The sequence below is a fragment of the Pleurodeles waltl genome, chromosome 1_2 (genome assembly GCF_031143425.1).
Source record: "Pleurodeles waltl isolate 20211129_DDA chromosome 1_2, aPleWal1.hap1.20221129, whole genome shotgun sequence".
In the NCBI taxonomy this organism is placed as follows: domain Eukaryota; kingdom Metazoa; phylum Chordata; class Amphibia; order Caudata; family Salamandridae; genus Pleurodeles; species Pleurodeles waltl.
The window spans coordinates 335,805,468-335,828,211 of record NC_090437.1 but is presented as its reverse complement, the minus strand read 5'-3'; the positions used below and the strand labels follow the sequence as shown (position 1 = coordinate 335,828,211).

Sequence of the window (22,744 nt, the reverse complement as noted above, 5' to 3'; positions counted from 1 at the left end):
CCAGTGGAACACAATAGCACAAAATACTAGAAGGGCAACCCACCAATAAGAGGTAAGTAATACACTAAATATATACACTAGCAATTAAAAATAGGTATAAAAAAGGTTAGAAAACTGTGAAAATAGCAATAACCAATAGTGACCCTAGGGGGAGCCCAAATCATCTACCACCACAATGGAATGCAAACACAGGACTCACACCTAGGTAAGTGGAATGTGTAGAGGGGAGCTGGGAGCACTAGAAAACCACAGAGGTAGGTAACACAGTACCGCTCAGCGACCAGGAAAGCAGGAGTAAATCACTGCATTTTCCCTAAACCACCCAAAAGGAGGAAAAAGTAGAGAAGAAGACACCCAGACAAGACTGCAAGAAACCAATGGTGGATTCCTGGAGTGGAACTCCTGTGGAGAGAGGGGACCAAAAGTCACAGTGAAGTCCAGGACGAGTAGGAGCTGCTACCCACCCAGCTGTACTTACAGGAGTTGGTGGTCTGTGAGGAAGAACAGGCCAGCACTGCAGCCCTGGAGCCGGAGAAGAGTTCCTGATGGATGCAGAAGATGTCCCACGCTGGAGTGAAGAGTGCAGATGGGTGTCTGTGCAGGAATGCCACCAACAAGCCTTGGAAAGGCAAACTCGCTGTTAGTGGCACAGTGGTGCTGCCGGGGACCAGCAAGGCCCAGGAGGATTCAACCCAGATGGGGGAGTCACAGGGGACCCTGAGCACTGCAGAGAGTCTACAAAAGCAGAGGCAGCACCCACAGGAGACGCAGAAGGAGCCCATGCAGCACTACAGAAAGGGATCCAATGCCGCAGGAGAACCACACAGAGGCTGTGCGTCGCCGGAATTAGTGCTGAGGGCTGGATCTGCACGTCGCCTAAAGATCCCTTAGAGGAGATGAAAACAAGCCTTGCCAGCTGAAGGAGCCATGGTGCAGGGGGGTACTCTCCTGCACGGGAAGTAAAGGGCTGACCTCCACCAAAGTTGAACAGCTGGCAGAGAGGACCAAGAGGACTACTCCAGACCACCACCTGTGATGCAGGATCCGCGCAGCTCAGGATGCGAGGAGATCCACACAGCCGGTTGTCATTGCAGCAGGTGCCTGTGGATGCAGGGGAGTGAGTGACTCCTTCACTACAAGGGAGATGCCTCCTTCTTCTTACCTAGCCAGGTAAGCACCTATCAGGGGGGGGGGCTGTGACGTCACCTGCCTGTACTGGCCACTCAGATGCTCCCAGAGTTCACTGCCATCCTTGAAAACAAGATGCCAGAACCCAGGGACCCTCTGGAGGAGCTCTGAGCACCAGCCCTGGGGTGGGGATGGACAGTGGAGTGGTCACTTCCCTTTCAATTGTCCAGTTTTGTGTCAGAGCAGGGACTTAGTGTCCCTGAACCGGTGTGGACTGGTTTATGCACGGAGGGCACCAAATGTGCCCTTCACAGCATACCAGTGGCTTGGGGAGGCTACCCCTCGCAAGCCAGTCACATCTATTTCCAAAGGGAGAGGATGTTACCTCCCTCTCCCAAAGGAAATACTTTGTTTTGCCTTCCTGGGCTTGAAGGAGGGCAGAAACCTGTCTGAGGGGTGACAGCAGCTCGGACTGCCCGTAAAACCCTGTAAGACTGATGGTAGCAATGCTGGGAGTCCTCTAAGGAGCCCCAAAGTGCATAGAATTATACTTCCAATGCTTGCAGCAGTATTGGGGTATGATTCCGACATGTTTGAAACCAAACATGCCCAGGTTCAGAGTTATCATTATGTAGTTGGACATAGGTAGTGGCCTATGTCCAGTGCATGTGTAAAATGGCATCCCCGCACTCACATAGTCCAGAAAAATGGATCTTGAGTTTGTGGGGGCTCCTCTGCTAGTGCTTGGGTACCCTCACACACAGGTACCTGCACCCTTCCCTCTGGGCTGAGAGGGCCTACCATAGGGGTGCACTTACAGTGACCTTGTGCAGTCACCTGTAGTGAAAACTGGTTCATGCACCCATTTCACGCAGACTGCAATGACAGGGCTGCAGAACCCTTTGCATGGGCTTCCTATCAGTGGCAGAGTAACTGCTGCAGCCCATTGGGGTCCCCTGGTACCCTAATACCATGGGGAAAATATATTAGGGACTTACGTGGGTGTACCAGTATGTTAATTGTGGTGGAGAAAAATGTACAGTTACCAAGTTAGAAGTTAGTTTAGCAGGATCCCAGTGAACACAGTCAAACACACTGACAACAGGCAGAAAATGGGGGCAACCATGCCAAGAATAAGGCACTTTCCTACACGTGGTCTCCAACCCTTTCAGTAATGAAAGCTGCTTATGCTCAGTGAAAACCATTCAGAGCTACCAATATTATTAGTGGAATAATTGTGACCACATCAGACAAGGTTACACTAGTGGCCACCTGATGGAGATAGCCAACCGTGATCACCTCAGCTCTCCAGGCACAATTGCTAGCAGTAACGTCAAAAAGGCTTTGTCAGTATGAAATGCCTCTACATTGGCAAAACATAATAGCTATAGGTACAATGCCCCTGGCACTAAGGTAATAATATAAGTAAAACAGCTCCCTAGCAACGCATGATTTATCACTCAAACATCCACTTCAAATACATTTTGGGAATTTAGCCATTTTCTCCAAACATCAGCTTATGAGTTCTGAAAAGAAACACATTTGTGTCTTGAATACTCACTTTTGCATTTTGGTATACCTATATTAATTCAGCCAAGCAAAAGCTTCTACTTTAATAGGACCAGCTCTGCACAGAAGAGCTACTTAATGGTAGCTAAAAAGCAACCAGTAGCTTGCAAGCTGTTCTTTGGGGGGGGGTCTGGTTTGGAGCATAGATCCATCGTAGGCTGGCTTTCCCTTTCTCAAAATCAGTGGACTTCTATCACATACACAGTTTACAGGGCAGTATACAAAGGTCTGGCCCTACATCTCTCCATACCTAGCCCAAAACAAAGTTCACATTGTTTCCCTGCACAATTTATGATGTTATCTCCAAACTTTCTTCAAAAGCTTTAACGGTTTTCAGATCAGTGTTCAGGACGGCAGGGGTCCCTAAAACAGCAGAGGTTATCAAGCTGATTTTGGACCTCTACGACACAAATCTGGTTCTACAGGGAACACCTTTTACGTCAGGAGTCTTGCTTGGATTTTGGAGGTAGAGTATCAGGGGATCAGCTGGCATCTGCAGACCTCCCAGGTGCAACTTTCTTTGTTTTGAAGGAACACCAGAAATATCTTTGTTTTGCCACTGCAGGCCAACATTGCCATTACAAATGTCTCCCATTGGATAGAAAGTATGCTTCAAGTTTATTTACAAAAATTCTCTTTATAGTGCATTGTAATTTTAGTTGTCATTCTTATTACATTGACATTTGGTTTTGGCTGATCAGAGCTCAATTTTAATGGGATATTTAAAAACACCTTAAAATTATTTGCATCAGTTTTCCGTACATGTGGTTCTTAACAGTGAAAAGTCTAAATTTCTTTAAATCAGAGAATGCAGTTGATTATTCTCGGCATATCCCATGGATTGGCACTTCTTCCTGAGGGCAGAATGAAGTCAACATACCATTCTCAATTTTTTGTTGAGAATTCAAATGTTAGCATAATGGTTTCAGAGTCTTCTGTGGTTTATGCACTCCTGCATCCATAAAGTCCATCTTTCCGAAAATGAGGGCAACTTTATCTGGTTGACCATTGGGCCCATGATCCAAACAAGTAATAATTCAAAAAAATATATATATATAATGTGGATTCTCACTTGTGTTGGTTTCAGGTCCAGAATCTTCTGAAAGGGCCAACGTTCTGTCCACCAGACACTTGCTGAAAGATGAAGACAAACTACTCTTTATACAACAGAAAAACACATTTGATAGACCTCTGTACCCACTATGGTCAGGAAACCACAAACTACATAAGCCATCTGGAGTTGAAAGCCAGTTTTCTCTAGAGAACAGTAGGTCCAAGTCCTCAAACAGTTTTTTTGCAGAACGAAGTTGTAGGTACTGTCCTCAGCCTTGTTAGCTAGGGAGCTAGTTCTTACTTCAGTACTGGAACTTTCATAAATTCACATGCTTGAATCATTCCCCATCGTCTAGATGGGAGTCCCCAGTACCTTAGAAAAGACAGTGTCTACATAGACATAACCATAGAGGCCTAATGTCGTACTCTTAAGTAATCTATCTAAGTCATTATGTAAAAAAGGACTAACCTTTAAAGTCCACCTATCAGAAGACCCAACCTTCTAGAACCCTCCTGAGAGAAGCTCCAGTCTCTCAGATTTTCTAAGCCTTTGTATGCATCATTAAAAGGTATCGCATCCAGACAGTAATGTCTTGTAAACGTGTGAACGTACTGAAGATTGTAAAGGTCTGCCAGCTGCCTGAAGACATTTTATAGCATCTTGCTATGCCTTGTTTCGAAATGGGGTGGCCTTTTCGAGAAGCGCTAATTGTTTCAGCTTGTGAAAGTGTTTGGTTATCTCCAAATAAAACTTAATACATCTTTTTTATGTCCAGCAAGTGAAGAGCCCTTTCTGCTGGAGATGACAAATTTGGGAGGAAAGTCTTTAAGATTAAAGGCTCATTAATGTGGAAGTCCGATGGTACTTTGGGAACAAACTTTGGGTTTAAATTGAAGGAAAGCCTCTTGAATCGTAAGGCCTGGATCTCGCTGATGTGTCTAGCAGAAGCAAGAGCCACCAGAAGAGCAACTTTCCACGATAAATGTTTCAGTTACGCTTTGTGAATGGGTTCAAATGGATGTCTCATGAGCTGAGATAGTACTGTGTTGTGTTGCCAAGAAGGAAGGGGACTTCTTACTGGCAGGAAAACTCTAAACAGTCCTTTGAGAAATTGTTCTATTAACCTGGAGGTTGACCGTTTCAAGAGTTTAAAATGAGTAGCAAAAGTATTAGTTCCATATTCAGCAGTTGTAGGTTTCCTCTGTTCAGTCTATTTGCATCAGACAAAAATCATTCATGTCTTCAATTTGCTTCTCTTCTGGAAATGGGAAGAACTCTGTATGAGTTGCTCTTCTACTCCACTATTTTGGCAGATTCCTCTAGGGCTTAACACTAACTCCATAAATGTTCAAATCTTTCTGTAAGGTGAAAACTTGAAGTCATTTTGAAATGATCTAGGCAGCCCATTGTGTCTTATGAATATCTTGTTTTCAGACTCAAACACTGTCCTGGAACTTCCTTGGGTCGTTGATCTCTTGATTCTGCAGGAGGCACCATTTCTTCATAACTCCCTCCTTTCTGTTCTTGGTGTCCGGTTGCTGAAAAAACTAATGCACACCTAGGTCAGTCAGAGTTAAACATAAATCATTTTTGCAGAGAGTAAAGACTCCACTTAGCATCATTGTATGAATCAGCAGCTCTGTGTTTATCTTAGCACTCTTGACTCAATTCTTTGCTTTGGATGATGTCCTGCTTTCTTGCCTCATCTAGCAGCTTGTGGGATCCTAGTTTATTGCTGTAAACATTTACTCTCAGCTATCACTGCCTAGTTTTTATAAATAGAAAGCATGCAAGGTCTTGACAGAATTCCATCATAAGCACCAATTGCCTCTTGTGGTGTGTCAATGAAAACCATTTTCTCTTTGGTTTTTGAAAACTTTTGAAAGGTTGGACATATTCAAAACTACAAAGATGTAGTTTGAAAGAACATAAGCTTTTAAGAAATCAAATTCTCTATCATTTATGATTGCCTTGTTTCCTGTAAAGCAGTAAAAGCTACCATTAACAAGTAGTGTGTGGAATTTTAAAGGCTTACCGAATGAGAAGACTTTATTCTCCCTTGATAAATCAACTCCTCTGAACAAAGTCAGAATTTGTGGGTTACCAGTGGTATGTACCTATTTTGGAAATTTGCAATGCAAGTGCTCATGCTACTCTGCGCAATGTCTGACCATTTCTCTCCTGTGAAAATGCATCTTTTGGCTCAGAAGTTATCTATAAGCAGTGTGCTTAAAGCCTGGTCTGGTATATGCTTGTGCCCTCCCGTGATTTTGGCTCATTCAGTCATGTCCCCCACTAGTTTAGAAGTTAAGAACTGAAACGGCAGAAGCAGAAAAATAGCTATCATGTTAATTTCGGAGCATTTTCTGCTGTGCCTTCCATCTTTTTTTAATGCTATTCAACTATTGCCTCATTAATTATTTGCCTTTCTACAATCTTACATGGTATGGAAAAAAATATGGATATTGGGCTGTGATGTTTGGTGATTCAACATCTATCTTTTGGAGACTCTATTGTGGGTCCTGCCTATGTGCAGGCATTTCTAACTAGTTGTGAAGGGCAGAGTCCGATATATGTACAGGAATCAACGTAATGGTTTGTTTTCCATTACCTTTGTCCAGTTAACGATAGGGAATCTGCACCCAGCTGTCATTGACAACAAGTGAACACTGAAGTCTGAAAAGGTAAGGAGATTTTTAAGAGATTGTCCAGCAAAATGTTAAAATCCATGAAAGGTTTTGTCAGGTTTGAACAAGTCTCACTAAATGCTTTACTTATTATTTCATTATTGCAGTACTACAGGCAAGCTTGCTTTGGATTTTGAAGGAGTTCAGAAATGGAGAGCACTACTTGATCAAAGTAAAATATATTTTTCATTCTGCAGGTGCCCAGTCCGATCAAGGCTATGGCTCCAAGGATGAACTTGTGAAGGATGATACAGACTGCCCTAATGCTACTGGATCGCTTGTAGGAATTGACTCCATTACTAAAGCAAAGGACCAAGCAGGAGGTGGTTATCCAGTATTAATCTTTTCAAAATGGAAATATGATCTGTCTCCCTTTGTTTATTCCACAGTTACTCTGCCTGATTTATATGACATTTTGAGACTTTATTTTTGTACTAATGAAAGAACTATATAGGTAGAAACGGGTGGTTGTATGAAGAATATGGTCCATCTTGCATCACAGGTTTAAATCATATAAGGCAAAACTTTATCAAATTAGCTAACCAGATGTATATAGAAGTACAATGCCTGTATTTACTACTTAAACACTAATACTCGCCGGATTGTTGGTTGGATACGCAGGGTTAAAGTGGTTTTCTGATAGATTTCGTTGATCCATTCCAGCACAGTGGCTTATGTTGAGCTGCTCATACATTATCAACTTGATTACTCTTGTTAGGTATCGGGCAACATACTTAATTAGTAACAATTCAAAGCCCTCCTCAATAATTGTGTCTGTAAATGTATGTTTGTAGTGTGTAGCTGTAGATACACTTGTTCAGCATGCTCCTGACATCTAAGGTTATACTCTAATGCTGCAAACTGTTTTTCTTTGACAGAGTTTTGAGTCACAGAATATTCACCACTTCTTCTTCCACCACCACTGCCATTTACACCACCTCCTCTACTACTTCCAGAAAGTCCTGCGAAGGCAGTCCAATACTTTTTGACCCAGGCAACTCATATGGGGATGGAGAACCCTTATCAGCCTGCTTGGGGAGGTGACAAGGATGACACCAGGTCAACAACCTTGAGCCTACAGATGACCCAGATCTAGAGCCTCATACAGCCAAGCCATCCCTGACAGATGATACTACTGCATTTCTTGCCGTCATTCAGGGAGCGACCTGTCACCATTGTCGTAGTTGGACTCTTGCTCTGGCCAAGACTGCTGGTTAAAGGATGACAGTACTTATGTTTGTAGGGGACTATGCCTATCCTACAACAAGTTGCAACTGTAGTCCCAACCCTTCCAGCTCACTAGCAGTACCTCACCAAAACCCAAACAGTTAAAGATGATTTGTGCCAGCCTTTATGCATGGACTCAGAAGTATGACATCTCAGGGAGTGTCGTGGTTAAACAGAGATTACCCCTTTCTCACAGATACAGCATGTCTCAACCAAACACAGGCAATAACGAAGATGCAGTAAGGTTTCAATAGTTTTTATTCAACACAATCTGCAATCAGTTGCATGGGCTACAATGGTTAGGATAATGAACAGTGCAAGAGACAGAATTGTAAAGAAGAGAGTCATGATTATAAAGACCCCCACCATCTTGCAATAACATGGAAAGACATAGAGTGGAGGGGAGTGAGTGACTCCTTCACTACAAGGGAGATGCCTCCTTCTTCTTACCTAGCCAGGTAAGCACCTATCAGGGGGGGGGGCTGTGACGTCACCTGCCTGTACTGGCCACTCAGATGCTCCCAGAGTTCACTGCCAACCTTGAAAACAAGATGCCAGAACCCAGGGACCCTCTGGAGGAGCTCTGAGCACCAGCCCTGGGGTGATGATGGACAGTGGAGTGGTCACTTCCCTTTCAATTGTCCAGTTTTGTGTCAGAGCAGGGACTTAGTGTCCCTGAACCGGTGTGGACTGGTTTATGCACGGAGGGCACCAAATGTGCCCTTCACAGCATACCAGTGGCTTGGGGAGGCTACCCCTCGCAAGCCAGTCACATCTATTTCCAAAGGGAGAGGATGTTACCTCCCTCTCCCAAAGGAAATACTTTGTTTTGCCTTCCTGGGCTTGAAGGAGGGCAGAAACCTGTCTGAGGGGTGACAGCAGCTCGGACTGCCCGTAAAACCCTGTAAGACTGATGGTAGCAATGCTGGGAGTCCTCTAAGGAGCCCCAAAGTGCATAGAATTATACTTCCAATGCTTGCAGCAGTATTGGGGTATGATTCCGACATGTTTGAAACCAAACATGCCCAGGTTCAGAGTTATCATTATGTAGTTGGACATAGGTAGTGGCCTATGTCCAGTGCATGTGTAAAATGGCATCCCCGCACTCACATAGTCTTAGATGTCCATCTTAGCCATCTTAGAAGAATTAATTAAATAAATGGGCTAAGACAGAGCAAGCTAAGTAGGTTAAAAGTCACTAGGTGATGGGGGCACAAGTCTGCAAGGCAAAGGCTAAGCTAACTCCTATTGTCCCATTAAAACAAACTAGGATTCACTACACCCTCCCCATTGCCGTAACAAGTATGCTGCCATTTCTGGACGTCACCGAAGGTGAGGGAATCCAAAAAGCTAAAAAACTGCTCTAGACTAAAAGCGAAGCATAAAAAACAAAAGTTAAAAACATAGTTAAAATAAATAGTTTAAAAAACATACAAAAGAGACTTAAATGTCAACCATGACAAGCACAGCAGGCCAAAGTGAGAATAATAAAAGCATACTTTGAAATTTAGTTTGGTAAAAAAAAAATATATATTTTGTGGAACTACATTCATGATCTTGAAGAGTAGCTCCGAAGTCACCAACTAAAAATTCATAAAAAAATGAGGCCAAATTGTCAGATGTAAGATCGATCACATGGGCGGATGGATTCACAGAGCAAAAGTGCGCTGTAGTCTCTTGTGCAGGTCCACCTGCATTAGTGACATTCTCCATAGAATGAAGAGCCAACTCGGTCAACACGGAGTGTTCATAAGTGGCCTTGCGGATCAGCCGTAGTCTCATGGGACACGAACGTGTATGAACCCTCATTGGGGACATCAGCAGTTCTTGGTCCACAGAAGGCACTGGCATGATGGCAAGACACACTGTTGGCAAATGTTCGAAGAAGCACCATACGCAGCGAAAGACAGGCTGCACGCACCAGAGTAGTGGTCGAAATGACAATGACCAATTCCACTCTAGTTACTCCGGCAAGAAAGCATTGAAGATCTGAACCATGCGTTCACGGCACAGTTGTGCTGGTGGCAGCTGCTCCATTGCTCCGTGTAGCTGTAAAAAAACAACCACTGTGAATCAGAAACAATAGCCGCAGTATTCAGCCAATTGATGCCAAAATTACAGGAAAGCCACGAAACACACTTGAAAATAGTGAATGGATGGCCGACGGGATGACTCTGAAGATAGTCTGGAAGACTGATACAAATCCAGTCCCAACAACCTTAAAGAAATGGACAATCCCAGTAGTGCTCGAGGCGTTGAAAATTCTGGATACCAGCTCACCAAAGGTCTTGGGGAAGTTGGTATTTAATAGGAGTTGTATCTCGGCTGATGATCTCGCAATCTGGAGAGCATACGTCTCTCTAGCAGATGTCAACGCGACCTGTTTTTGAAACAGTAGCGCCTTTAGGTCTGCTCAGCTTGTCATAATTTACATTAATAGTATCAATGTGAGGCCACATTTCTGATATCTTTATCTCTCGTGTGGGGGGGAATAAGACATGTCCACAACACGTAACGACCTTAGAGACCGAAATTGTGTAGGCCATTCCCGGTCGCATACCGCAACAGATTTGATCGCTCAGCACCACATAACTGCCATTGGAAAGTACATGAAATGCTGGTCGAATCAAAGAGACAGGAGTACCCTACAGGAAACAGGGCAAGTTCGCGACCCCCGCATTGTAAAGCCCGTGAAGAGACACCTGCTTGCAGATTATTGAATGACTAACAGTAGTCTCACATTCGCTTCCGCTAACAAAGACCTCTGTTTCGCCGTTCAAACATTTGTAATCAAAGGGCAACTCCCACTCTTCCTCAATGTAGCAATCGCCCAGACGCTCGTACCTGCCCATGGTTAGATGTTTAAGGCATTTCGAAAAACAAAGGGTGGATATGGGCAGATTAATGATGCCATTTAGGAGCCAGACAGTCAAGGGACTCTCTGCAGTCGTAAAAGGCAACTTTTCTAACCTCTGGATATGAAGCATGGTGAAACGTGCTTCCCTTTTAGCCATTGTCTGTTGTTCCCTGGATAAATTAATAGCGGTGAACAATTCACTACCGTTAATGTGCCTCCATGGAATACGGACATTTCTCAGTGTTTGTAATGTCCAACCAAGCAGCATAATAGAACGCAGATGATTTTGTCCATGGTATAAACCGGACATGTCTGTCTGAATTATATCTAATGTAGACAACACTATGTTTCTAAGTGAATAAATTCTGTTGGACAGGGTGTTCATGCCGTTATTGACAACCGCCAAAGCCTTTTCTAAGTTTTCCTTATCTATTTGCCTTAAACGTGCAGCAGCTTCTATCTGAGAAAGTTTCCATATCTCATTATGCATAGCATAGATTAATCTTAGAGCGCTGTTTCCTAAGCCCTAACAAAAAGTCCTGCAAGTCTATATCTTCAGAAAGTGTGTTCAGGTGTTCTTTAACTGCAGCTAACGTGTTAGACTGTACCCATTGTTGACACAGTTTATCCACACTGTATGTAGTAACTATCCCCGTGTGTTGACCTGAGATAAAGCGAGGATCTGGCCGGCTTATCTTTGAACCCCCACTGAGGAATTTAAAAACACACCTGGCATCCATTGGTGTCTATTGGCCAAACTAACCACCCGCCGGGACTGGAAATTGAAGAATTATAGGTACCAGCCTGAATCTTTGCATCTAGCTCTTCTTCAGTGTTATTCAGGAAGAATTGCCAATCATTAAACTTAGCCGGTGTGGGGATACTGGGCGTGTTCATTTCTTTTATTTTTGCCAACCCTAGGCAGGAGGACGTCTGTTGAACAGTGTCATTTAAAAAAATAATTTGTACAGGAATCAGGCTTGCTCTAAACAAGGCATCCCTACCCTGTATTTGCCAATCTTGTGTTCCCCATACACTCTTTAAATCAATAGTGTTCTTCCAGTGATCGTAACCTTCAATGGCAAGACGGGCAACAAAGGAATCTGAATATTTCAGTTTTGTATCTGTTAGCAAAAGTTTCCTAATTTTTGAAGGAGGCAATTTGAAAAAATATGACTCAGAATTTCTAGTGTCATGCCCAGAAAAATAAGTGAATTTCTCTAAATAACTTTTCGGGCTCCCCAGTGGTGGTGTCGAACAATGTTCCCACTGTGTGTAATTAAGTACCGGTCTATGTCTAGTTGCACAGTGCAGGTAGTAATGTCCCCAATTATTGTAGCAGAACATTCTCATAATTCATTTTATTTACATATACATCATCACTTTTAAATACTGAATAGTCCTTCATTTCAGTTAACATAGAATCAACTGTCTGGGCATTCCAATTATCAGATACAACACTGGGTGTAATAACATCTGTCATAGATATTTTAAATACATATGGAATTTGGATGACCTCAGTGGGCCCGTATATTTCAAATGGAAGTTTGTCCCACACAATCCCTTCAGAAATGGGTACAGCTGAAATGTTCACCGGGGACAAGTCTCTGCGGACCTTGTGTGAGGAATGATATGGAGTTAAGACTTCATCCACTGGCGCGACAGGGGCGTGTTCAGGAATGTAATGACCATTTATAAGCAAGATGAAAGCAGTCACAAAACCAATCCATTGCAGTAAGGTAGAAAATGTTAGGCAGGACCATAAATAGTTCCAGTGGTATATTAAGTAATTCGTTTTGAGCCATAGATATAGCTTGTGTGTCTTTGAAACATTTTCAATTACTGGAGTGGATGAGTCTGAAGAAAAGTCATCAATGTCAAAGAAGTAACCAGAGGCAGTCTCTGCAAACACAGGAGCAAGTGTTCTCTGGACCCGATATAGGTGATGAAGCCAGCTGCGGCCAGAACCTAATACTCTAGCTGTTAAGGACTGCTTTAGATCACAGTTCCGCCTCTCCATGAACAAATTTCCCCCGGGATGGTATGGTGAGGAGTAATGGAGTTCAACACCCATCGTCCTCATGGTCCCCCTGAATTCCCTAGAGGCAAATACAGGGCCCTGGTCCGAATGGAATGCTGCAACCGCATGTGTACCGATCAGCAAATCTTTTATAACAGTTCGAGCATCAGCCGACCGCTGCAGCCATACCCATAGGAATCTAGAAGAAGAATATACAGCAACTAGGATATATTTGTATGCAACTTCAGGTTGGAGCGGACCACAATGGTCCAGGTACACACGTTGTAATGGCCTGCTGGACACTAAAAGGGATGTCTTTGGTGGGCGTTTGACATTGGAGCCCTTTATTTGTTGGCAAATGTCACAACAAAGGATATATTGCTTTGTCTGTTTGTATAGACGTGGCCACCAGAATCTTTTCTGCAAGAGTGTTACTGTGGCCAAAATACTAGCATGAGCAGAAGCGACACCCTCATGCGCTGCTTTTACTAGATCTAATCGCTGGTCTTGGTTGGGGATTGCTCGATCTCCAACCCCAGGAAGTGTTGCATAAGCAATATTCTGTGCACTGATGTGGTAAGAATATTCTGTAGGGTACCCTTTCGGGAGAGACTTCCCTTCAGCCGAATCATTCATGGCAGTCACTATTTCATTATCCAATCTCGTATGGGAGCGAGTCACTGCAGCCACAGAAGCCGTAGCTACTGCAGATTTGGCTGCTTCGTCAGCCAAAGTATTGCCAATAACGTGTACTCCTTCACGTTGGTGGTTCAGTGTATGTACTACATAGACGCACAGTAGATTATCCTTAAGATCAGCCACTCTCCTTTAGAATCTCTAAAGACGTTCAGTTTCCAATGATTAAGATAATCATTTTAAGACTGAACACAGTAATATGAATCACAGACTATCAAAGTAAGTCTTCCTGTCTGTTTTTTCTAGCGCTAAAATAAGGGCTTTGATTTCGGCTTACTGAGCTGTGCAGTCCCCTAGGGTCTGCGTGTAGGTATTATGAGGGTGGAAGACTCCATCCTTCATCACTCTACTCACGGCTGCGCAAGCGGCTGAGTATTGATGTTTGGTACCTACAGCTGGTTGAGCTGAACCATCAGTATAACTGACAGTATGGTAGTTGTCTAAAGGCAAAAGATGTAGAGGAGCGGGGCACTCCTGTTTGTATTGGAGAAATTCTTGTGTCTGGAGTTTCGGATCAAAAATGTAATCAACATCAGTTGCGGTCAGAGAAGTCGCCCACTGAATCCAGCATGGATGTAATGCTTTAGCGTTAGGAACCCTCGCTTTGGTGACGGCCTCTATGGCTGGTACCGGGGTAACGACAATGATGCGTTTCCCTTGGGCAAGTGGCCTCTCTTTTATGACAGCCATCTGACCTGAAGTTAGAATTTTTTCTGTGGGTGCAAAGCGTTGCTCTGCATTTGAGTATAAATGTGATTTATATGCTATGGGCACTGTCTCATCCTCATTGAAGGTGACATAAGTAAACCCAATGGCACCAGCAATTATTCTGATGACCAAATTTGTTTTATTGCCACGTGTGTGTGCAAGTGCTTAGTTTCCAACATGTCCTGTTGGAACTCCCTAAGGATGCGTGTGTTCAACTGTCCAGTGTCTGCTAGAAAATCTGGACGTATTAAGTCGTATAGTGGCTTGATACGTTGTGCATAGTGAGGAATGTATGTTCTGCCAAAATTTAAGAAACCGAGTAAAGACTGTAGTTTCTTTAGTGTATTCGGTGGATGCAGTTGTGCACATTTTTCCAGAAAGTGCGGGCCGGGCTTTTCCCCTCGTTCGATAGCTCGTATCCCAGGAATAACACAGTGAGAAATGCAATCCTACTTTTCTTAAAGTTGAATTTTTAACCGACTTCTGCAAACCTGAAAATTATTAGATCGACCATTACAAGATGAATGTTCAGGTCGTTGTCTGTGAGAGAAATGTCGTCCACATAGGATAACGCCTCAGGATCAATATCATGTAATATTGATGTTACTCCGGCTGAGAACAGCCCAGGACTATTCTTAGAGCCCTGGGGTAAACGGCAAGAGTGTTTTTGGGAGCCAAATGAGAATGCACTCAGGTCCCGACATTCTTCCGCTAAATTCTGGCAGAAGAACCTGTTGGAAATATCCAACATTGTTTTATATTTTTTGCGCACTATATTGTTTATCAGTGCCGTGCTATGTGAATTTTGTATAGCATATGTACGCGTATGGCTGTTTAAATGTCTGTAATCTAAGACTATTCTATAGGAATGGTCTGGCTTCGCAACCGGGAATAGCGGGTTATTCATTGCAGAGGCGCAGGGCTCAACTACCCCCTGATATTCTAGCTGAGTGAGGATCTCCCTCACTGTAGCTGTAGCCTCATGTTTAACTGGTTATGGTGTGTGAGGCTGGGGTGTAGAACTGATGAGTATAACATGACACAGAGAATCCCTGTCCCAACCTACATGATTGCGGTATAATGCAGGTGCCTGTGCTAGAGCCCATCTGACAGCGTAGGCTTCCTTTTCCGTCTCCGGAACAAGATTAGAGAAAGAAGACAAAATTTTATTTTCCCCATGTGGGAGCTTACGGACGTGTTTCGGGCGGCCAATCTCTTTCGGCCAATAGGATGTCACAATTAAGTTCGTCCCAAAAGATCACATCGATGGTGCGTTCCACGTCTCCCTCAATTTGGATCTTCAGGTCATAAAGTCTATCAGGTGGAAGTACGCGCCCGTCCGCTGTTTCAACTGCAATAAAATCACTAGTTGCTGTCGCATCCAGATGATCTTTCAGACTCTGGAGACATATCGTGACCTCTGCTACGCTGTCTAGCTCACATCTTGTTCTTCAGCAATGTTCTCAAGTGTATTGGCATTTTTGACTGATAGTGCTGCCACCTTTTTCTTTTTAAACTGTGGCTTTTGTTGCGAAGTATTCTCTTCTTTTTTGACTGTAGACTGTAAGGAGTCTTTCTTTTGTTTCACGTATTCAGGACGTCGGCCAGGAAGGCCCCCTCTCTCGCTACACCTATCTGGAGCATCCTGAAAGGAACAAGAGGGACGTGGATCAGTATATCTATCAGCAGTTTTTATGTTCTCCCTATTTCTGAGAGTATATCTCCTTTCGAAGTTCTCCGGATGCGGAGAGTCTGCTCTCTGCTTCTGTCTGTCTTTAAATTGTCTTGGCTTCTCCCAGCGCTTTTTTAAACCCTCTTGTGTCTGTTTCGTACCTTCCTTAGGGGCGGTCCTCTGTACTTCTAGCTTCTTTGGCTTGGCTCCCAGACTATCCTGTCCCATACTAGTATAGTTTTCGGAAATAATTTTTGGTGGCAGTCTCTCTTGTTCCAAATGTGGAGTTTCTCTGAGATGCTGCCATAAGCCAGTGCTACCGCTTCCCCTTTAATTTTATTGAGTATTATTGAGGAAATCGCGTCAAAATTACGCATTAAATTCATCCCCAAATCTAGGGCAGTTGCTGCCCCATGCTCATTCTGTATTTGTTTTAACACTTGCGGTAAATTGGCAGGTGTCGGCGTACCATGTGTGGTAGTATATATTGCAGTGAAGACTGTACCCCATGTGGCACAGTCATCTACCGAGGGAACCATCCCAAATGGCAAGCACATTGTGAGAATTCTATGTTTCTTATGTGGTCCCGTATGGGGAAACACGGCTTCCATCTTATTTGTTTTCTGGGCTATCCAGTATGGTATTTTCTCCCGCTCTGTGGGTACCTTACCCATAATAGTATGCACTGTTTGTGGATTAATCCCAGTAGCCAATTGGTATCCAACCGGTGCTGGTGGTGCTAGACGCGTTGGTGTTGTGTTCAAAGTCCGCATCATGAACTGAACAAGCCGTCTATATAATGTTATTGTATCATTATATAAATTTAGCAGATCTGCTCTTTGCAAATGTTGAGGTGTGTATGTGGCAAACATAGGCCACGTAGGTCCGTCATTACTTATAGGACCTAATCTCACGTGTTGTATTACATGTGGTAGGGCGCCTTCAAACCAGTTCTGATGCTCCTGGTAAGTGAGTGGTATTTCATGATACTTGTATGCTTGGTACCTCTGTGGTACGTTAGCAATTGTTTATGTGTGAAATGTAACTGTTCTGCGGCTTCCTCTGGAAAGGTGACCTAAGAGTAAAATGTTTCTGTTTGGTAAGCTTCATTAGCTTCTACTATGAAAGTGACGTCCCCGCCCTCTTCTGTAATCCCATGCGCTATTAAGTGTAATGTTAATGCTTCTCTAGCGTTCTCAGGAATGTCTGGCTTTAGCCATATTGTAAAATGGGTGAAGAGATGGAACACCAAGTGGGGAGTAAAGTCCTTTTTAAGAGTTTGAACTCTAACAACCTACAGCCTAATTAGGTGTTCCCTGCTCAGCTGAGGAGGATTTTCCCAAAGACAACGGACATCTCCATAAAATGGTACTTAGGGTACCTGTTGTCTGTGAGACAGTGATAGTCGGGGTACCCGTAAATTAGTGCCTAAACACCATCGTTGGTGGCGCCATGTCGTAGTTGGACTCTTGCTCTGGGCAAGACTGCAGGTTTAAGGATGACAGTACTTATTTTGTAGGTGACTATGCCTATCCTACAACAAGTTGCAACTGTAGTGCCAACCATTCCGGCTCACTAGCAGTACCTCACCAAAACCCAAACAGTTAAAGGTGGTTTGTGGCAGCCTTTATGCATGGACTCGGAAGTATGACATCTCAGAGAGTGTCGTGGTTAAATGAAGATTACCCCTTTCTCACAGATACATCATGTCTCAACCAAACACAGGCAATAACGAAGATGCAGTAAGGTTTCACTAGTTTTTATTCAACACAATCTACAATCTGCGATAAATTGCATGGGCTGCAATGATTAGGATAATGAACAGTGCAAGAGACAGAATTGTAAAGAAGAGAGTCATGATTATAAAGACTCCCACCATTTTGCAATAACATGGAAAGACATAGAGTGCTTAATATGACCTAATACCCTATCATAATAGGCCTAACCTTCTACCTAGAGGAGAGCTGGATATGTTAAACCTAATCTGCCAATGCCATGTCCCTGGAAGGAGCCCCCAACCCTTGTTACGTTGAAATGAGGTCTCATGCTCAGACTCCCTAGGAACACGAAGTTTGGGTCAGCGTCAAGGCGACGTGCAGCATCGATAGCAGCGATGGTATCTGGTCGGAATCCCTCTGATTATCGGTCTAAAGTGTGATGTATTTATACAGCTCTACTTGGACCCCTGATGTAGGTTGTTCCCAAACAATAGATAACAGAGCATGCTTGGGACGGTAATTAATATAAACAATTCCCTCAAAAGCGTGAAGAGTGAAAGTACCTAGTGTGAACACCTACAGTTTGTTTCTTTGTCGCTTGGTTTGATGCCTTAGTGTGGTAACACTGATAATATAAAGCTAAACGAAAGGCCTAACTATAAACAATGCAGCCATCTTAGAAGAATTAATGAAATAAATGGACTAAGACAGAGCAAACTAAGTAGGTTCAAAGTCACTAGGTGACGGCGGCATGAGTCTGCAAGCCAAAGGCTAAGCTTACTCCTATTGTCCCATTAAAACAAACTAGGATTCACTACACCATAAAGTTGACATCTGTGTCCTACAGGGCAAGGATAATTTTTTGGTAGAGACCTTCTCCAAATCCAGACATCCCATCCAGTTCCTACTTAAGCTCAAGAGCAGTAGCTCAGCAGGGCTGATGCTTAAAATTTCACCCCACCCCACATAGCACCATTCGGACACATCCACAGCCAGACCACCTCACTTAGACCACCTCACTTTTCTGTGCGAAGTTCAAACTCTCCTCCAAAAGGATGCAATAGATCTCTTACAGTGGGGCAAAAGCTTCTACTCTTTGTACTTTCTCATTCCAAAGAAGCTTTGCCTCCTGCCATTCTTTGATCTCAGGCTACTGAATCAGTACATCCTGACAAAACACTTCTATAGGATAACCCTGCAGGATACCATCCTTCCAAGGAGACTTCATGACTGCTTTTAGACCTAGAGGATGACTTCATTTACATACCCATCCACCTTGGCCATCACCAGTATCTTCGGTGTGTGGTAAGTAGGAGTAGGAGGAACTCACAGAATTTCATTCTGCATAATTCCAAGGAGTTCTATAAAAACTCTGCAAGATTCTGTGGCGTTCTGCCAGTGGGCAGAAATATGCATCTTGAGCTGCTCATGTGTCAATGTTGCACCAGTAGTGCGAGCAGCGCTTGATAAATCAGAGCTAATAGCACCATCCGGTGTGCAAGAGTGTGCATCTATTTGAGTTGATTTTGCTTTCACTCAAGTAGAAAATCTCCTAGAGTGGGAACAAATCTACTTGTGAAGCAGCCATCTCACCTCAACCACCCACTTTAGAAAATGTCACTAGGGGATGCTATATCTCGCACGCCTTTGAGTCTCGCAAGAAGAATTTCTACTATGAAGTGATTCAATTTACAAGAGTAACACAGAGTCACCCAAATTCCATTGGTGGAGCAAAACATTCCTCCCACCTCTAATGGCAAGTGAAAAACACTACGAGTTCACAGTGCTACCTTTCAGAGTTGTCACGGCTGCAGGAGCATTTACTGAGTGTCTGGTGGTGGTGACCTCTCATCTACACAGAGTGGACATCCATGTCTTTTCAGATCTTGATGACTGATCAAGAGTAGCAGCAGGCAGCGTAGTACACACTCCGACGTCTCTAACCCTACTTCTCAGCCAGTGGTTCACTTTAAACGCGAACATTTCCCATTTTCAACCCCACTGGATCCACCCCTTTCTGAGCTCCAACCTAATGCTGTTACAGGGAAAGCATACCCCAGACAAAAGATGGGGATGGCATTCCAGCAACTGCTGCCTCCTTTTCAGTCCAGTCGTCTGCTTACTGTAGGAACTGTCATAAAGCTCTTGGGTATGATGTGATCATGCATAGCTAATATGCCGCATGCTAGATCACACTTGCCTGCTCTTGTAGTGCTTTGCAATACAATGATGAAAAGTGGATGGTCACTGGGAAGATCTAGTATTGATAAAGACCAACCCTCAGTGCTCTGTGCAGTGGTTGAACAGCAGTAACCTGTTGCACAACAGTCTTTCTTAGAGCCTCTGTGCAGGTGACCGTTATCACAAGGGCACACATCTCGGGGTCATGACTGCAAGGCTCATGGACCCCTCACATTTACAAAGGTCAACGTACCTAGAGCTGGTGGCCATCCATCTAGCCTTCTACAGACTTGTCCACACCAAGGTGGTCTTTTTAACATCAGACAGTATGACAGCCATGTATTACACCGTCCCCTGCTATCTGCACAAGAGATTAAACACTGGGCAAACCACAACAAATCCATATTCTAGCTGAACACCTACTGGGGATAGACACTGATTTTTGAAGACCTGCTAAGTAGGACACATCAACTAGTTCTCCATGTGTACTTCCAGCAGTGAGGTACCCCAGATGTCTACATCTGAGCCACCTTGTAAAATACAAAATGCCTTTCTTTGCCTTGAGGTACCCCCACTAACAGTCCATGGGCCATAAATATACTATGGAGAAGCTGGTCCAGGATCTTTGCTTATGCTTTTCCACATCTCCCACTCATCCCTTGAATGGTGAGGAAAATGAGGCAGCTGTCCATGGCTCTCCTTCTGGTGTTCACAACTTGGGCCAGACAGCCCTGGAACTCAGTAGTCCTGGAGATGTCCATCAATCCCCACGAGAAGCTAAAGATCAGGCATTACCTTTTTGCACAACAGGGCTCCCAAATGAGGCACCCAGATCCCAAGCAGCTAGTGTTCTGATGGATACAACTACCTGTGGATTCCTCACCTCATGAATACTCCCATGGCGCCAGCATTCTACGGAAATCTTCTTACTAGTCTCTGCACGTCGACGAGGACGTCACTGTCTCGCACGCGACGCCGTCTGACGTCATACAGGCAATAAGAGGTCCTCGACGACGTGCGGACGTCAGTTCCCTTTTTTCCGTGCATTCGAAACGGTTATCTTCGAGGGAGCAACTGTTACTCTTGCGGTTACAGTGTATATCTTGCTGCGTACTCTTTCTCTGTGGAAATAATGTCGCAGAGAAAGTCTGGATTTAAGCCTTGTCGTGAGTGTGGAGGCAAGATGTCGGTGACGGATCCTCATTCCGATTGCCTTTGGTGTTTGAGCTCCGACCACGACGTCTCGACTTGTGATTCATGTCAGCACATGAATCCGAAGGCCCTTAAAGAACGTGAGGCGAAGCTGTTTATGGCCAAGTCAAAGGAGAAGCATCACAAGAAGTCTTCTCCAAAACATCGGCGTCATCGAGACTCCCGGCGCCGTAGAGAATCTCGGCGTCATTCAAGGGAGGCTCGTTCCAGGTCTCCGGATCGGCGCCGAAAGACATGGGAGGTCAGCCCCACGGTGACGCCGCATCCTTCGACGCCGTTGCCCTCTCCGGCGTCACCAACGTCGCCTGGACAGGCGTCGGTGATTGAGGTATTGGAGCCTCAAGTGTTTTCTCCGGCGCAGACGCCGAGGCCGGAGTCGGGGTCGCCTCCGAGACAGGCACCCCAGTACCCGGCTTTTCCCACCCCTGGAGCCGATAGTTCCGCATTCTTGAATGCGATGTATGCCATCTTCCAACAGATGGCTCCAGGGGGTGCTCCGGCTGGGCCTTTGGCCTTTTCTTTGGGTGATCCTGCGCCTCTTCGGCCGGCACCCTTTATGCCCTTTCTCCCGTTTGGGAACGTGGGCTCGGCGCCGGTGGCCGCTCCGGTGGCTTCGGAGGGATTGGCCCCAGGGATTTCCATCCCGTCGACGTCGAGATTTCGGCCTGTGACTCCGGTGGGTCCATCTGTTTCAGCTGCTCTTCAGTCGGCGCCGAAGTTACCCGTGGCGCCGGATGCGGCGTCGGTGGCTTCGGAAGATCGGCGCCGATCTCCGACTTCGGCGGAGGCATTGTCGACTCCGCGGATTGAGCAACGACTGCATTCAAGGAGGCGTGCTCTCCGGGTACTAGAAGAGCAGGAGTACCAACGAGCCCTAGAGGAAGGAGAGCTAGAGGACTCGGGTGATGGGCTGCGTGGACTGGAGTCGGCCAGTGGGCTGGACACTTCCCCTGAGTGGGACCTTTCGTCCCCGGGGGAATATACTGAGGAAGCTGCTTCCTTTCATACAGTGGTACGGAAGGCAGCTAGTTTTTTGGACCTGCCTTTGCCGGTGGTGGAGGCAAAACAAAACCTTTTGACGGAGGTGTTGCATCCGGCCTCAGCCGCGGCGGAGCCTCTGTTACCTTTTAATGACGCTCTGCTGGATCCGGTTTTAGAGGTGTGGAAGAGGCCGGCATCTTCCCCAGCAGTTCACAGAGCCGTGGCCAGGAGGTATCGGACGGCTCCAACTGATCCTGGTTTCCTATCTAGGCACCCTACGCCGGAGAGCTTGGTAGTGCAGGCCTCCTGTTCGTCCAAGTCAGCGCCTGGTTCTTTCCCGACGGTGCCTGGGGACAGAGACTCAAAAAAGCTAGAGGCGCAGTCGAAGAAGATTTTTTCGTCCTGCAGTCTGGCGTTAAAGGCCACTAATGCGACCTGTATCCTGGGGAGGTATATTCATGCTCTGATGGATGACATCTCCTCTTCGTTTACAGAGCTTCCCCAGGGTCTTTTGGATCTTGTCTCGGATGCCCAGGCTGCTGCGACCCAAATTATTCAGACGGGACTGGATACCACCGACTCGGTAGCCAGAGCAATGGGCACAACTGTGGTGGAAAGGAGACAGGCCTGGCTCCGTAACTCTGGCTTTTCGGCAGATGTACAGTCCACATTGTTGGATCTCCCGTTTGATGGGGACAAACTGTTTGGGGCTAAGGCTGATTCGGCCTTGGAACGTTTTAAGGAGAGCAGGGCCACGGCTAAGTCGTTGGGACTCCAAGCTCCTTCTTCCACGGCCTCTTCCAGATTCTTCAGGAGGTTTCGTGGATTTGGGCGTGGCTCTTCCTCCTCTTCCTTTAGGGGAAGATATCAGCAACCTGCCTCTTCCCACCCCTATAGATCTTTTAGGGGGAGGGGTAGGGTCCGCACCAGGGGAGCCTCTCAGCAGCACTCTGCCTCTTCCTCATCCTCTGGCGGGGTGCAGCAGGGGAAGCAGCCTTAGGCTTCCACCATTTCCCACTCACTCCTCTCCTGTA

General features: G+C 45.2%; 1 protein-coding gene across 2 annotated transcripts in view; it reads left to right on the top strand.

Moving 5' to 3' along the window:
• The window catches only part of DENND4C (DENN domain containing 4C), a 1,359,979-nt gene that overhangs the window by 903,996 nt on the left and 433,239 nt on the right, over positions 1–22,744 (top strand). For both annotated transcript variants that reach the window (XM_069239287.1, XM_069239298.1), the window contains exon 21: positions 6,636–6,761. In XM_069239287.1, coding sequence (XP_069095388.1) covers positions 6,636–6,761 — 126 coding nt within the window. The remainder of the gene's footprint in view (positions 1–6,635; positions 6,762–22,744) is intronic.